An 18,490-nucleotide genomic window follows, 5' to 3' on the forward strand; every position below is an offset into this window, starting at 1 on the left:
ATATTCTGTTTTTGCTCTCCTTTTTTTTCTGCCTCTTTGTATGATTGGGATAGTTCAAAAGTCCCATCTTCAGTTTCTGAAATTCTTTCTTCTCCATGTTCTGCTCTATTACTGAGGTTCCCTACTATGTTTGGAAGTTCCTTGAATGCTTCTTTCAAGTCCCTAAGCTCTGCTATATCTTTCCTCATTATATCCAGTTCCTTGGTGACTTTCTCTTTACATTCACAATTTCTTGAGACAATTTTTGAACTATTTTTTTTTGGATTTCTATTTCCATCTTCATGGAATTGGTCTGCTCTAATTTTTCATGTTGCCAGAATTCTTCTGCTGGGGCTCCTCCCCATGAACATTTTCAGCTTTTTAAACAAATTATACATTTTTAGTTGAAATGTTAGTTATTGAGAGATAATCTAATTGGGAACCTGTAGGGAGCACCACACATACCTATTTGGCAACTAAAACTGGCAGGGTGAGACCAGATCTGGAGGCCTTAGAAAATGGAGCTCACTACCCCTTTGTCAATGAGCTGGAGTGTGTGCTTATGGCCCTTCCCCACAGCTCCCAAAGCCCCCTTTTAGGGCTGCAGCATGAGAGCCTCTGAGGGCCAGCATTGTTTAGATAGTACAAAATGACTCTGTCCTGGTGTCAGCCTGTCTTCCACTCGGTTTAAAGGAGCTGCTGTTTTTTACTGGAGTTCCTGCTGTAAGAGATTCAGACAGCTGTGCTCATCACCACTAGCAATGTTGGAGGGAGGGACTTCAAAGATAGACCCCTGTTGCCACTTCTCATGGTGACAACACCCCCTTATGCAAATTCAAATTTGTCATGAACGTGCAGCCCCAGCCAATGACAGCTGGAGAATAAGAATCTGCAGATAGTTCTGACCAAGAGTTCCAATTGGACCCAGTCTAGTAGTGTGAGCACCCCTTGCTCAAACAAGTTCAGAGAAGCTGCGGTCTTCCCCCCTTCCCAGTCCTCTCTGTGATTGGATCAAATTTAGCCATCACCCATGGCTGAGGAGAGGATCTGGTTCCTGGACTCAGTGCTGGTTGCCTGAGGCTAGGCCTATCTCTCTCCAAGTTTTTAGAGGGGGATCCAGAGGTCAACATGCATAGACACCAGGCAGGGGCTGTCAGAGGGCAGGAGAAAGGTCCCCCCTAGTAGAAGTGAAAGCCAGGAGAGACCATGCCATGCCACACTAAAGTTATTCCTGTGGTGTCACTGTTTCCCCTGGCAGCAGAGAGTGGGTGCACTTGGCTCAGCTGTCCACATAATACAGGGGTCTCCCAGAGATCTTGCCAAACACATTGGCCTTTGCAGTTGGCAGTCTATTAGGTAACCAGAGAAGGGAAAGGGTGGACTATGAGCTCAGGACTGCAGAGAGAAAATTTGTTCGTTTTTGCAACAGGTAGGATTGGGATCCAGAGGTGGAAATTCCCAGGGGCAGGAGAACTACCCTGTTTCCCCGAAAATAAGACAGTGTCTTATTTTAAGATGTGCTCCCAAAGAAGTGCTAGGTCTTATTTTCAGGGGACGTCTTTTCTTTCCTGTGAGTAGGTCTTATTTTCGGAGGATATCTTATTTTTGGGAAAACAGGGTAGCACCTGATGGCTATCTCCCATGAGGTCCTAGTTCTCCTGTATTTTGTTCACTACTTGCTGGTGGAAAGCCCACAGTGGGCCTCCTGCTTGGGGATATGGGACTCCTCTTTCCTTTGGCCCCAGGCACCTTCAGTCTAGTCATCGGAACTTGGTCTCTTATCTTTCTTCCTCTTTCTCACCCTCATAGTTTGTCTCAGTGGAGTGATGTGTACTTTGATTTCTTGTACTTGTACTCGACTCAGCAATTTCAACTTCACTGAGTTTGCTTCAGTCCTGCTTTTCTCCTTCTGGACAGGAACTTCTGGTGAAAGCTGCCTCTAGTTGGCCATCTTTTCCCTCTCCACCCCATTCCAAAACATTTTGGTGCTGCTAGACTCTGGTCCACAAGTCTTCTTATTCTTGGCCCTTACAAGGCAGAGAGGAAGACAGAACACAAGCTCAACACAGCTGCATTTATGGCTTCTGTTCTCCTGTTTTCATTTCTTTGGCTAAAATAAGTCACATGGCTGAGTCTAAGTTAATAGATGGGGCTCTATAAACATATAATCTTCTTATAGGAAAGATAAGATATTTTGAATAATTATAATTTTTTAATTCTGTCTCATTGTAAATGCATTTTCTTTAAAATGTTTTATATTATACATTCATGTGGCACCATACACTGGTTTTATACACAGTTTGACACATTTTCATCACATTGGTTGACAAAGCCTTCCTGGCATTTTCTTAGTTATTGTGTTATGTATTAGTTATGTTAAGACAATTATATTCTACATTTACTGAGTTTCACATGTATCCTTGAAAGATGCACCCCATGATAGTATTAATGTACACAGCTATGATTAAATAATAAAAAAGTTATAATCTATATTATACATTCATCAAAATATTATTATATTTATGTTTAAATATGTTCATTTGTGAATTTAGTTCATTTAAAGAATCTATTACATGTTTTAAGAATTTGGATCAAATAATAAGATTTAACTATGTCTCTAGCAATAATTAACTAATTGTCAAGAATATGATGTTTCAGTGAATATGTGCATTCCTAATAGCCTTACAGAGTCATGAAGAAGAAAGTCATTCATTATTTATCTTGGCAATGTAAAAAGAAAACTGACAAGATTGAATTATTTGAAAAAGCTGTGTTAAAGTCTACCTTGTACCATCAAATCAAATTGCCCTTTGCTATATTTTCCCTTCTTACAAGAAATTTTCCTGGATCTGTGTAAAGTATTATATTTTAGTTTCCCTAAATATAAATTTCTCATTTAAGTATGAAACTTGAAAATTAAATGATGTGTTTTTGAAAAACAAATGCATTGCATATTTCTTATAGTTTAAAATTGTTAAATTATTCCCAAATCTAACTTGTCAAAATATTCCTGTAATTCTTACTCTGATTCATTTTCGTTCACCATAGTCCTCTTAAAGAGAACTACATATTTGTATTGCCAGGCTGAGCAGTGACTGATAATCTTCCAACATTCAAATCCTTGCTGTTATTTCTTCATTCCTGCCACATTGATGCTTCCAATACAGTGGTAGAGAGTTTTGCTGTGTTCCAAATTATAGCTATTTTTGTGAAATAACCTGAAGCTTTCTAATTTTATAGCAATAGTTTTAATGATAATATATAAGAACAAACACATGATCAAAAAATGATGACAGATTGATAAGACTTTTGAAGAAAATAGTTAACACTGAACAAGAAAGAAGCTTAAGACAAAGAAAGATTGGTAGAAATGTAATTTTTCCCTGGTCAGATTGTAGGCCAGATTTTAACTATGTTTGTGCTGATAGATGCTCTTTTACCTTCCTGATCCACCCTAATAATTAGTATCTATGTCTCTGATTTCTTTTTCTATTAGGTTTTCCTAATAAGTGCCCTCCACCCATGTCCTACTCGTTTATTTTCTCGGTTCTTATCGCTCTGCAGTCTGAACGCTGGCTGTCCTACTCAGCTGAAAAAGATTATGTCACCATCAGCTCCAAAAGCTTTTCTTCAGTTCTAATTACTCTAGACCTATAGGAGTGTTTATAGGAAGTGTTTACACAGTTAAATAACTTTGCTTTCTTAAACTTCTCTGCTCTCTGGGTTTCTATTTCACAATATCTTTATTGTTACAACTTTAATATTGCTCTGATTTTTACTTTTCTTAAATGTAGGTATTTTTCCCAAAGATTATTTTTCTTCCTATGCATGTGTCTCTACGATATGGATTGCCAGTTTATTTTTTTAGTCTTATATTCTCTCCTGAGATTTAATTTCTAATTTCCAAATGACAGAGTTTTCTACATCATTGATATAAACTCTTTGTGCCTAAAACTCAATATAATCCCTAATCCTAAATTTCCTTCCTTACCTGCCATTTCTGTTTCTGTTAATAATGGTGTCTTTCCCTCAATGTTTGGTGAAAAGAACTGATCATTTTGTCCCACACCACCACCTTACATTGATATGTATCTATGCATCTCTTTTGAAATGGAAAGATTCCATCCTTTCAATCCATTCAGTTACTTATCTGTCCTTAATTAAAATCATTATCATCTTATTCTGCCAAAGCACAATGATCTCCTAACTTTCTCTATTTCTCTGTAACTAAATTATCGGAATCTATGCATTCCACCTCTCAAGTTTGGTTGCCCTGGTCCTGACTTTGAGCATCCTATTCCTGTCTTCCATTGATAGTGCAGACCTTTTAAGTCTACTTATTAGCAGAGATGACAGCAATAGATTTAGTAGCAGGGGTCTAAGTGAGTCTGACTAATGAAAAGTGATTTTGGGGGGCAAACTATTCTGTGGAGTGAAAAAGCTGCCAGGAAGAACTGGGCACTGAATCTAACAACAAGAACATAGCACCCAAGCAGGCAGGAGTGACAGAATCAAAGAATGTGAGGCATTGAGATGGCAAAATGACGAGGGCACATGTGTTGAAGAGGACCAGAAGCATAAAACCCAGAAGATGGAGATGGAGAAGTCAAGAAAAATAGTATTTGCCTCTTTGGAAAGTCTAAATCCTTTATCTTATGCTTGCCTTTACTGGTATTAAAGGAGTAATACTCTAAAGATACTTCAAATACAACTTTCTTTACCATCTTTGTCTTCTATACAAACTTCTCAAGACAGATTGTGCATGGTATTTGGGCTCAGACGTGGTCTCACCTATTTCTTCAGGTTCATCTAACTCAATGGTTCTCAACCTGTGGGTCGCAACCCCTTTGTAACGATGAAAATACATCCTGCATATCAGATATTTACATTATGATTCATAACAGTAGCAAAATGACAGTTATGAAGTATCAATGAAAATAATTTTATGGGTGGGGGTCACCACAACATCAGGAACTGTATTAAAGGGTCATGGCATTAGGAAGGTGGAGAACCACTGATCCAACTCCTTCCTGCACATCCACCCTTCCTCAGTACTTTTCCCACTGCTGGGATTTTGTGAGATTTCTCCTTAAATGCTAATATTCTCTGAAAACAAGCTAATGCATGATATTCTCTGTTAAACCAATCCTAAATCCTTTTGAATAGGTCCCAAATTATATCTTGGGTATATCATACACACAATTATATAATATATACATACATATATATAATATACACAGTATATTCATAAATTATATCTTGTGTATATCTCTATATCTGCTAATGTTTTCAAATTGTCTTTTTTTTCTCTACTAGAACTTAATGCTTGGGACCTTAATGTAGCAAAGTACTCAACAAATGTTAATGTTTCATAGATGCATATTAAAAAAAATAAGATTCCAATACTCAACAAATGACTTTTGTTTTTCTGCCTTCAAACCTTTGATAAAATTTCTCCCTTACCTCTAATTCACCTCCTACCTCCTTTCTCTTCCTTGAGACTCTAAAAGCATTTACTAGGTCCATAAGGAGGAATCATACATGGTTCCTGAGGTAGTTGCAGTCTTTTGAACTCAAGTTGGATCCTTCCATCTCTTAGGATTTTTGGTGACCAGCACAGCTGGCACAGAGTTCTATTTTAATTCTTCATAATCCTAACTGACTGTTAGGATTAGGATTTCTACTCAATCAGTATTCATTCATTACTCAGTATTACACTTTTGAGCTATTACTTGATTTTCATGTACTTGAACTCTTATTTGATTCTCATGGTATGATTTGTCTCTTAAAACATATGCATTTTATGTTTGCAACTAAACTGGTAACTTTTTGAGAAGATTGTGCCTCTTAAACTTTTTGGTAGTTTCAATACATCAAGTAAAATGCCTTTCACACAGCCAGAGCTCCATAGTACGTGCTGAGAAAGTGGGATACTATGCTGAGTGAAGATGGGGCCATGTAGTATAATGTAACGGCTGCTTATTGGACTGTTGTGAGTTGCCCCTGCTTCCAGAGATGGTTAAAGCTCTAGGAGACAAGAAGAGCCTTGAATGGCTTGTGCAGGGCTGGTATGTGGTCTCAGGGCTCAGTGAAGACCCTGCGATTCTGAATGCTGTAAGTCATTGGGTTATAGGACGATGTGATGTTTCAGGAAATTATCTCTAGAGGTCACTTCATAGCGATTCTTTCCAGGATTAGCTTCTATTACTGGACTGATTCTTTAAGCTTCATAAATATTTAAAACAAGGTCCCTTGTGTTTCTTTCAGTCATGTCAAAAACCCATTTATTTTTATGACCGTCTGATAATATTTTCACATTGATACTCTGAGTATCCAGTTTTGGGTTGACAACATGTCTTTTTAGGTTGATGAGTTTTGCATAAATTTAAACTTCATTATATATTGATTAGCAGGAGTGCAAGCTTAAGTTCCCAAGTACTGGTTGGCATTTTAAATGGGATATATTTAAAACCAAATGGCCGGGACCATCCCAGTATATTGCTGTGTAATTTCCTGACTGTACTCACTACATCATAAATAATAATGAAAGTAAATGTACATTTATCAGAAAGAATCAACAAAACCCAGCACTGATTTGCTGATCACACTTGTCTTACCAGGCATTAAGGCCAGCTTTCGAACAAGGGTGCCTGAAGGTTTGATTGTCTTTGCAGCATCACCTGGCAATCAGGAAGAGTATTTTGCACTTCAATTGAAGAATGGACGTCCTTATTTCCTTTTTGATCCTCAGGTAAATGAGTCATGAGAATTATATTTTTAAGAGTTTATAGGTGTTGGGTATTAAGGTAAGTCCTTATGTTTTCATGGGTGAAACCTCATCAAAAACATAAAAGGTAAATGCCATTGTTATCCTCACTTTGCCAACAAAGACAGTAAAACTTTCAAAAGTGATGTGCATTTCCCATGGCTAAAATAGTGGAGCTAACCAATTTTCAAAGCCACATAGTATGAGTGAGAATCAGTGTGCTTAGCAACAATATGTTACCCTGCAATGAAGATGAAAACTTTTGAATAAATTTGAATAGATCTATCTTTGTTTTCCATGAAAGCAAAAATTATGTCTCCCTTTTTCCTTCTCTCTTTCTTTCTATCTTTATTGTTTCACAACCAAAAAAACTATTGTGCTGGGTACGACAGACTATATCATAGTTTTAATGCTAAATATGACTGTCCCTCTGTGAAACAATCTGGGAAGGACACAGTGAAATGATTAATTTAAAATGTTCATGAATTTTATGAAAAAGAAGTATGGGACACTATGTATTATGAGAACATAAAATGAAGGATTTTCCTGAGTTGTCAGTCTTCTCTGAAAATATGATATTTAATTGAAATATAAAACAATAAAAAATAGTTGGTCAGGACAAGAATACTTGTATTTGAGCTGGAGCAGGACAGGGGATGTCCTGACGGAAAATGAGGAAAGGTGCTAGGAATAAAGTTTCCAGGCAGAATAGATATAGTGTTAAGTGCCTGAGGTGGACAAGAACATGGCGTGTTCAATACCATTAAGTTAAATCTGATATGGCTGGAAGACGGCAGGAGAAAAGGAGGTAGGCAGAAAAGCTGGGTGGTGACCAAGTCGTTAGGGTCTTGTATTTGAATTTTTCCTAAGGGGAAAAGAAACGATTGAACAGTTGTCTTCACTTCAGTTAAATATTAGCAAGCATTTGATATTAGGCATTGTATCAGGCCTGCGGGTAATTGAGAAATGAGTAAGACTAAGTAAAAGAAATGTTTACTTTTCATTTTCTCAATTCTTCAACTTTACACTGATGATGCATTCTGAATCCTATATTAATGCCACACTGCTGTTCACGTCTGTACTCAAGTTGCATCTGGGATCATAGATGCTGGGTGAGGATCGCAGCTTTATCCACACCAGACTCACTGACCTTGGAGAGGAAAGGCAGGGCCTGCCAAATCAACTGTATGAGAAGCAGGTTGAGTCCTTTATGCTTTCTGAGGCTGAGAGAGCCACAAGGGTGTCTAGAGGGACTAGGGTGAGGAAGGTGCTCGGCCTGTGTTGATGTCTCAGCTGTGGCCTGATAACTCCCCAGCTGGCACACTGTAGGCCTTTAGGCACGAGGATTCTGAGCATCTCTGAAATCACAGCTTCATAAGGGATGCCAACAGGTGGGCAGTGCATGAGCTAAGAGAAACAGCCCTACACCTATGCAGGTCCATCAGCCAACGACAAGGAAGAGCAGCAGTCGTCACAGAAGGCAAGGCAGATGGCAAGTGAAAAACAATCAGCCGAGGTTGATTCAATTACAGAACTGAAAATATTCCTTTTCATTTGAAAACTTGAAGTAGATTGATTAGAGAAGAGACAAGCCCCAGAAGATAAAGTGGAAGAAATCTCTCCAAAAACATACTGAAGATAGGAACAAATAGAGACGGGGACTGCTGACGTTATGAGGAAGAGAGTGAGAAGGAGGATAAAGAGCACATGAACAAGAAAAGGAGGGTGAAAGAAATAAGGAAACATAAAACAGGGGAAAATACCTGATTGAAGAAATCGATTACAAATACATTAAAAGGACTCATCAGGTTCTAGTGCAGAGTAAGCAAAGCCAACCCTCTGTGGGACTCTCCGTGCTGGGCATTTCAGTGCTTTTGCTGTACAGGAATGTGGGTGCACACACACCACCGGCCACAAACACACTTATCTGAACTTTTCAACAATTCTGTGAGTTAGGTAATCTCAATGTTCCCATTTCCCAAGTAAGTATGCGAGTCACGGAGAAGTTAAATTTCCCAAAGTCACACCGCTAATAAGCAACCAGCCTGTGCGTGTGTGTGTGTGTGTGTGTGAGAGAGAGAGATAGGTCTGTGTGTGGGCTATAGTGCCGTAGCATCATCGTAACTGACTGCAATCTGAAACTCCTTGGCGCAGTCCATCCTGCTGCCTCAAGCCTGCAAAGTAGCTGGGACTTTACAGGCATGTGCCACCATGCCCTGCTAATTTTTCTACATTTTTATAGCCATGAGATCTCTTGCTCAGTCTGGTCTTAAAATCCTGGTCTCAAGTGATCTTCCTGCCTCAGCCTCCCATTGGGCTTCAAATTAGGCAAGAGCCACCACACCTGGCTAAAACTAGGATTGAAACACAGGCAATCTATCTCCAGACAATTTCAGATACAATATTTTACTGCTTTTCAAGACCAAAGAAAGATGTCTGTTAATATCCAGAAATTCAGAAAAAATGCTACCTATGCATCATATCGAAAAGAAATATTCTAGCAGGTAACCTAGCCTAAGGTGTTATAGAAAAAAAAAAGAATCAGAAATATAAAGGAGAAACTGTGGTGAATAATAAACCTAGTGGTGTTAAATTAAACCTAAATATTTGGTAACAGAGCGACTAGAAATGTGTTTAAATAGGAGAAAAATGCAGAAGGGGAAAAAGACTCTAATGTACTTTTTGTTATTAAAATTAGTAAGACTTGAAGGAGAGGCAAAGATGAGTGAATTAAGTCTCTAAGTTATCCACTGGTGGCGGGAGATAGGTAGTAAGGAAATAGATCATACTGATGTCCTGTTTTCATAAAATAAATTGGGCAATTTTGTAGTTTTAAATTAGTTACTAACAATGAAAATATGCCACATCCAAATTAACAAGCTGAAATAAAAAGACCAAATACTAAATTGTAAAAATTAACAAAAAATCAGAAAATAAAAGAGAATAGTATAATAAAGTAGAAGAATGTCAAAGAGAAAGAAAAATCTGGCTCTGCTTATTCCCTTTCCACCGATTAATATCTGGAGATACTTGAGAAGAAGCCAGATGGAGGGAATCCCTACTCGTAGAACTACTTATTTATAGCACCGTTCAAGTGTACAAAGTGCGTTCACGTTAATGATCTCATCTCATTCTTGAAGTAGCCACTAGAGGTAAGGTAATGTTTTCATCCATGCTTTAGATGAAGGGGCTTAACTAGGGTCACACAGTGGTGTAGTGACAGAGCTGGCACTGGATTTACTTGATTCCATTCAATGCCACTTAGTTAAGAATCGATTATACTCCATGCGCTGTGCTGTATACAGTTATGCACTGGGAACCCAGATATAAACAAACTGCCACTTCCTAGAGCCGTGGTCGTAAGTAGTTCATCACAGATTTTGAGCATTAAATATGCACGCACACATGCCAAACCTTATGGTACAAAGTCTTTGGAGCATTACTCTAAGAACGATTTCACCAGATCTGATGCACAATTGCCATTTCTTTTGACGCACAAGTGTTGTTTCCTTTTCTAAAGAACGTGACCCCTTCAGATTCTACAGAATAGGAGAGTAAAGGAGTTGGAGTTATATAACAGTAGCTGAGCCCTGATGTTGTTAGGGTCCCCTGAATGGCTGATGGGAAGCTCTGTAGATCTCATTTTCTTAATTTCCTTTATAATGATCAGATGAGGGGGCTGGTGTGAAGCATGATGTTGACAGTGTTCAGGGAAATATTCCTGGGGCATCACCCATCCCTTCTGTCCCCTTACTCTTCTCCCTCACCCAGTTCCTAAGAGTACTCGTCACTGCCATTAGCTTGGCCAGCTTCTCTGTCCCTCCTCTGTATAGCTGAATCCTAACCTGTACATAGATGGCAGGTGTTAACAGCCGAAGGCTGGGGGGTCAGAGGAGTGGGAAAAGTTTAATTCTACCTGGGAAGTAAATTTTTATTTGGAATAATAATCTCTCCACAAAGTAAAAGCTGCCTATGTTTTCGGCAAACTGATAAAAATTTACTTTGTAAAAAGTGAGGTATTGGTGGAGCAGAATAGCCATACGATATATTTGAGAAAATGTAGTCATGGGTCGTAGTGCTATCTATATGTGACACAAGGAGCTGAAGTTGCTAAAGATGCTGTCCTTGCTCATCGCCCAGGAATTTATGCCCTAATGCAGGCTAACTGAATGGATTCGCTAACTTTATAATGAAGGCCCAACTTATTTTTAGATAGGAATTAGTGAAGCTGAGGATGGTGAAAATTTTGAATATTCTTCCCTTCTTTGTTCTCCTTTTGGGTAATAATACAAATATAGCTTCTTGTATGATGTGAGAGCTGCCCCAGTCAGGCTTAAAGATGTACAGAAATTTACTTCGTATGTCTCCTTTGGCATTAAAATTATGTGTCATTTAAATACTTTGGGTACCATTTTAAGCCAGGATTTTCCTCTTTTATCTTTAAATGAGGACAAGAGATTATCTAGTGAATACCTTATAGTACTCATCACACAAGTAATTATAAGCTTAATGTGTCTTAACAGACTGTACATGCCAGTGACGGCAAAGACTGAGCTCTTTTTTCCACAAATACATCCTCAGGACTTAGCACAGTCCCTGGAACATAATAAAGACTCAGTAAATAAATAACTGTTGATAAAATGGCTGACTGACTCAATCACTATTCGTACAATCCTACTACTTCTCATAATTAAAGAATATTGCCCACTGTGTTAAAAATGTCCAGCTTTATATAAAGATATAAACATTTATTTCTTATTTGTTTAAATTTGTTCATTAGCTACTTGGACTTTTAGTGAAAAAAATGGTGGTTATTTTTAAATTACTATTCCTGAATCCAGTTAAAATATTCAAATTTTGAGTTGTGAAAAGAACATTTTCAGGGAATTTTAAGTCACTGTCTAGTTCATATTTTTAAAATAACTTGAGCTTATCATATACTTTGTTCTTTTTAAAATCTCTTAATAAACTTGAGTAATAAATTCCTTAGGTAGCAATGTAATTTTACATACAGGCTATAATGCAAAAAAATTATTTGGTTTCTTTGCCAACTATCTTAAACACTCTATTGAGTACATATTTAGGTGAAGGGAGAAAGATTCTTTATAACATATGAAATTGAAAATGTGTATATTATGAATGTTACTTTAAACCATTATTAAAAGACAAAGAAAATTTAATTCCACCTTTAATTGCTGTATTTTTTTGTTAATTTTTCAACAATTAACTATAATCTTCCCATTCCATATGATTAAATTATTACTATTTTTTTTTGTCTTATTGTTGGGGATTCATTGCAGGTACAAGAAACAAAGCTACACTGATTGCATTTGTTAGGTAAGGTCCCTCTTACAATTGTGTCTTGCCCCCAAAAGGTGTGGCACACACCAAGACCATACCCCCTCTCTCTGCTCTTCCTTTCCCTCACCCCTCCCTCCTTCTTTCTCTCTCTGCTCTCCCCTCCCCCCACCATGTCATTAATTGTCCTCATATCAAAATTGAGTACATAGGATTCATCCTTCTCCATTCTTGTGATGCTTTACTAAGAATAATGTGTTCCACTTCTTTTTTTTTTTTTTGAGGAGACAGAGTCTCACTGTACCGCCCTTGGTAGAGTGCCGTGGCGTCACACGGCTCACAGCAACCTCCAACTCTTGGGCTTACGCGATTCTCTTGCCTCAGCCTCCCAAGCAGCTGGGACTACAGGCGCCCGCCACAACGCCCGGCTATTTTTTTTGTTTTTGTTGCAGTTTGGCCAGGGCTGGGTTTGAACCCATCACCCGTGGCATATGGGGCCAGCGCCCTACTCACTGAGCCACAGGCGCCGCCCAATGTGTTCCACTTCTATCCAGGTTAATACAAAGGCTGTAAAGTCTCCATTTTTTTAATGGCTGAATAGTATTCCATGGTGTACATATACCACAGCTTGTTAATCCATTCCTGTGTTGGTGGGCATTTAAGACATATATAGAACACTCCTTCCCAAAGATAAAGAATATATATTCTTCTTATCGCCCCATGGAAGATTCTCCAAAATTGGTCATATCCTAGGACACAAAACAAACCTCAACAGAATCAAAAGAATTGAAATTTTACCTTGTATCTTCTCAGACCACAAGGCACTAAAGATGGAACTCAACTTCAACAAAAACATTCAGCCCCCCACAAAGGCATGGAAATTAAACAACCTTCTGTTGAATGACAGTTGGGTGTAGGAAGAAATAAAAGAGGAACTCATTTACTTCCTTGAGCATAACAACAATGAAGACACAAGCTATCAAAACCTGTGGGATAATGCAAAAGCAGTTCTGAGAGGAAGATGTGTCACTTTAGATGCCTACATTTGAAAAACAGAAAGAAAGCACATCAACAAACTCACAAGCCACCGTATGGAATTGGAAAAAGAAGAACAATCTAAGCCTAAACCCAGCAGAAGAAAAGAAATATCCAAAATTAAATCAGAGATCAATGAAATTGAAAACAAAAGAAGCATTCAGAAAATTAATGAAACAAGGAGTTGGTTTTTAAAAAAACTAAATAAAATAGATAAACCTTTGGCCAGGCTAACTAGAAATAGAAAAGTAAAATCTCTAGTAACCTCAATCAGAAATGATAAAGGGGGTATAGGATTAAATATTTTATTTTACCTTTTTTTAAATTTAACTTAATATTAAGGTACAAATTTTTAGGTTACATTGTTCTCACTTCCAAGGTGAAGTTCAAATTGTAGTTGAGTCCTTGACCCAGGGGATATGCTGAACACCCTCACATTATGTACATTAGCTGAGATCCCTCCAATTGCCCTTAAATATACTTGATGAGGTAATATTTTATTGACTATTAATGACCAGTGTTAACCCATAAAATGTTCTGTGTTTAGTGACATAAATAGGAAGTTCACATCATATCTGGTTTTGTGTAAAAGTGAACTCCTTACTGAATAGCATTTATTTAGTGTGTCTAATATTTTCCCAATCAAAAGAACACATTGCATGATATGACAGCAGAGTTGACTGCAGAGTCATTCTTCTAACATGGTGTGGGTGGAAATAATCTTAAAATCATCATCAAAGAATTTCCCAGGTACTTCTAAAGACAAACAATTTGAGATCCTGAGACCGTGGGTTATGTAGTTGAATTTGTCTCCAATAAATGTGATTTCTGATGTAGAGAACTATTAATGCTTCAGATTGTTGCCAAACAAAATATGAAGAACCACTTACTCAGACACCTGATCTTTAGAATGCAGCATCGTTTGTAACAATTTTAACGCTAACTAAGTACACTTTGATGAGACAGCATTTAATAAAATGCTCATTAATTTCATCATTAGCAAGGGTATGCTAAGAAGTAAGCCAGTTTCTTATGTCACGCCCAATTAGCATCCCATGCTAGTAATCCCATTAGTATTGTTGAATTCACTAATGGAAAAACTAATGGGCATGCTACCAGGGCACATTAATTGGGCACGACACCAGTTCTGGTTTTAATTATTAAACTACAATAATGAAATGTGTGTTTGTAAAATATTAAAATGTTGAAATAGGGTTGAAGAAAATAAAAGAGTATGTAGATGAAGCAGATACAAGGAAATTCAACCTACAAAAATTCAAAGACCAGAAAATGAACTAAGTAAATGGTCCTGTTTCTAACTGACAGACTTGTCTGTGAAGTTGGGGTGTTGTCCACATAGGAAGCTATCCATTCATACTCCAGGGAAATTAAAAACTTTTTTTTTTACTTTGGTAACATGGAATTCTGCATGTCATACATGTTGTCAGCTCTTTATGAGGCCCGACAGGAGTCAATTACAATTGTAGAATGGATATGTTATATCACTGAAACTATTTCAGGGATATCTAAACAGCATACTTAAGATGCATGATTAAAATTATATTTTCCAATATCTTCAGCTCTATTGTATCAAACAATTAACAGTTTTCTCTTTTTAAAAACCAATATAGAAAAATTATTAGAATTTGGTGAGATACATTAGACAATTTCTTTCTTTCTTTTTTTTTTTCTTTGAGACAGAGTCTCACTATGTCGCTCTGGGTTGAGTGCTGTGGCATCACAGCTCACAGCAACCTCAATCTCTTGGGTTTAAGCGATTCTCTTAAATTGCTGGGACTAGAGGTGCCTGCCACAATGCCCAGCTATTTTTTTTTGTTGCAATTGTCATTGTTGTTTAGCAGCCCTGGGCCGGGTTTGAACCTGCCAGCCCCAGTGTATGTGGCTGGCGCTATAACCACTGTGCTACAAGTGCTGAGCCACAGTAGGCAATTTCTATGTAAAATTTTTTATAGGATTTTACATAATCTTAGTTTTTAAAAACTCTGTTAGAGTGATGATTGTTTCTGCTAAGCACATCAACTTTATTAAGAAAGAAATTTAATTTCATTTAGAAAGTTTAGAACAATATTCTGTTTTATTTTCCTCCAATGGTAGTAGTAGTAGTAAATGTTGCTGACAACATTGGAATATATTTTACTTAGTCTTATTTCCTTACTGTAATAATGCTAAAAAGGTTACCATTGGGTTAACCCTAACAGACAGAAGAAGTCTTCACTGGCCTTGAAAGAACTAAGATGGCGTATTGCTCTTCTGTTTTTTCCTCTGTTGCCTTATCCTCACCTCCTTTTTGCTAATATCTGTTCTAGGAAATGGTATTGGCCAATTCCCAGATTTTATCCACTTAGGAATTCATTTTTTTTTTTTTTTTTTTTTTTTGTAGAGACAGAGTCTCACTGTACCGCCCTCGGGTAGAGTGCCGTGGCATCACACGGCTCACAGCAACCTCTAACTCTTGGGCTTACGCGATTCTCTTGCCTCAGAGGAATTCAGTTTTAACCAAGATGTCATTACCTTAGCCAGAGCTATAAATGTTAGATTTGTTACTACAAAGCATTGTGTACTACTTTTAACACCATACTTATATTCAATGTATTAATAAGTAGGTAATTTTTAATCTGAATTTCATTACTTTTTGTTAGTAGTTTTGTGATGCTGTGGGAAACTGACTTTACTGAATAGAATTCATGAATGGAATTTTATTAGTTTTAAATTCCTCTCTTTGTTCGTATTCCTGTCTTGAAAATTGAAATCTAAAATTTTGGAATAGAAAACTCCTTACTTTTTTGAGTACCAACGTACTCCAAATGCAAGGGCCTTTGTAAGAGATTTTAATTCTCCGGAGAAGTTCTTTTCAGATTATGGTATTTAGAGAAGCCCATGACCATCACTGTGGGATTAAGTGAAAGCAGGAACAAGGCTAGACATCAACAATAATTTTGATTTCTGTTTGAAATGAATGAATTCTGTGTCAGGATCATAATGTTGCAATGCATAAATTGTTTTGTAATAAACATATAAGTGTGTGTATATGTATACATAAATCACTCATTCATTCATTTAAGGGATCATCAGTGGAAGTTACCACGAATAATGATCATGATAAAAAATATAACGATGGAAAATGGCATGAAATAATTGCTATTAGGCACCAAGGTTTTGGCCAAATCACTCTGGACACGCAATACACAGGTCAGTACTTCTTTGATAGATATAGAAAAACTCCATTGATATGTTTGTGTTGCCATACTTTCTGTTGTTTATATTCTTGTGTCTTTTCTGTCACCATCATCTCTGCTCAGTGTCATCTAAATTGCTGTTGAATTTACCTTTGAGATATTTCTAAAATGATGAAGTCTGGCAACCAGTTTTACATCCTCACTGGACACTAGCAAAGCAAAACTAAGAGCAAACTCAGTTGCCATGTTGTATCTTTTACAGTTCCCTACACTTGCAAAGCCTTTTAGCCATATTCTCTCATATTACTTCTGACCTTCAGAGGTGAACAAAGTAGAGGAAAGCAGTTACTAGAGGTGGGGAAACTAAGGCTCAGAAAAAATAAATAATTTTCCCCACCTTATCCATTTAGTAGCAGTATTCTTGGGACACATATCCTACTTTTGCATATTTAAGTTTATCTTTCCTTCCAACCTACCCTATCTACCCTTCTTATGGAATTATAAGATGGTAACTATACCTATATAATGATATAGGCTTTTATTAAATAATTCAGGAAATAAAAAATTTTTAATGAGCACCTGCTTTGTTGCAGGTATTGTTCTAAGCACTCTGGATACAAAGAGCAATGAGAACTTTGCAGAATTTACATTTTGGGGAGGAAGGAGAGAAATAAAGAGTAAACAAATATTAAATAATATATTAATAATTACATAATTATTAATAATATCAAGTGGAGAACACTGAGAATATAAAGATAAGAGGGAAGTTTTGTGTGTACTGTGTATATGTGGTTGTATATGTGTGCTATGGAGTGCTACAATTCTATACAGGATTGTTAGGGTAGGCCTCTCTGATCATGTGACATTTGTGCAGAGAGCTGAGGGGCTGGAGCAGCAAACATGCACATACCCAGGAAAGGGGTATTTCCGGTAAAGGGGACCACAGGTGTCAGGGCCCTGAGGTGAAAGCATTCTGAATATGGCATGTCAAAGACCACTAAGGAGGCCTGTGTGGTAAAGCAGAAGTGATAGAACATGAGGTCATAGAAGCCAGTAGGGGCCACTGTATATAGTGGACCTTGCCTTGTGGACCTTGCCTTGTAAGAGAGAAGTCATTGGTGGCTTTTGAGAGAGAAGTAACTTGATATGACTTTTCTTTAAAAGAATCACTGGCCACTCTGGTAAGTATACATTTAAAGGGGAATGAGAGTCAAAGCACAGAGACCAGTTAATAGGCTTCTGTAATTTCTCTGCAATAATTCAAGCCAGAAATAATGATGACTTGAACCAGAGAGGTAATTGTGGATATAAAAAGAAGTGGCCAGATTCCGTTTATATTGTAAGTGTCACATTAACAAGATTTGATGATGAGCCTGAGGTGGGGCAGGAACTGGCAAGTTTCCACCCATAGGCTAAATGTAGCTCACACCTGTTTTTATAGATAACATTTTATTGGCGCGCAACTACGCCCATTCATTGGCATGTTATCTACGGCTGCGTGCAGCTGAATCGTCTACCACTGAAAGATATTATCTGGCCTTTGACACAGTTTGCTGGCCCCTAACACAGAGCAAGGCTGCTATGTCTGGGGCCCAGGCAACTGGAGGGAACACAGGACCGTGGATGAAGCAATGGGTAGAGAGATGTTCTAAGTTCTATTTTGAACATGGCGAGGCTCGGATATCTAGGAGATAGCCAAGTGGAGATATACAACAGGCTGCTGGATAGCCACATCTGAGTTCAGAAAAGCTGTACAGAGAGGAGGTAAACACTGGGAGTTGTCAGCTAAGGACACATTCAAAGCCAAGGGGCCAGATGTGAGCAGAGCTATTCAGAGTGGATCAGCCTCTGGAAAGACAAAAATAAATGACTTTCTCCCTGCTTCCGAAGAAGGAGGGAGTGAGACAGAAATGTTAATAGGAAATTTACACTCTTATGCCACATTGAGACCCAGGCTCTCTGCCCAGCCCACTGCTCCTCCCTCTAGAGGAATCATGGGGTCTACATAGGTAGAGAAAGGAAAACATCTGAGAGGAAGGAGGTCTGGGTTATTCCAACCTCCTGATGCTGAGACGATGAGGAAGAAAAGGAACCTGGAACCAGCATTGACATTTAAAGAAGAATCTGAAAAGAAGAGAGAGAGAGACAGAGAGAGAAAATGAGTATGAGAATGGTGTTCTAAAGCCCAGTGAGGGGTTTTGTCATTTGTTAAATT

General features: G+C 37.8%; 1 protein-coding gene across 1 annotated transcript in view; it reads left to right on the forward strand.

The window, feature by feature from the left end:
* The window catches only part of USH2A (usherin), an 868,259-nt gene that overhangs the window by 372,154 nt on the left and 477,615 nt on the right, over nt 1-18,490 (forward strand). The window contains exons 22-23 of the mRNA XM_053607912.1: nt 6,600-6,730; nt 16,162-16,288. Of these exons, the coding sequence (XP_053463887.1) occupies nt 6,600-6,730; nt 16,162-16,288 (258 nt within the window). The remainder of the gene's footprint in view (nt 1-6,599; nt 6,731-16,161; nt 16,289-18,490) is intronic.

The sequence above is a fragment of the Nycticebus coucang genome, chromosome 10, assembly GCF_027406575.1.
Source record: "Nycticebus coucang isolate mNycCou1 chromosome 10, mNycCou1.pri, whole genome shotgun sequence".
Classification (NCBI taxonomy): Eukaryota; Metazoa; Chordata; class Mammalia; order Primates; family Lorisidae; genus Nycticebus; species Nycticebus coucang.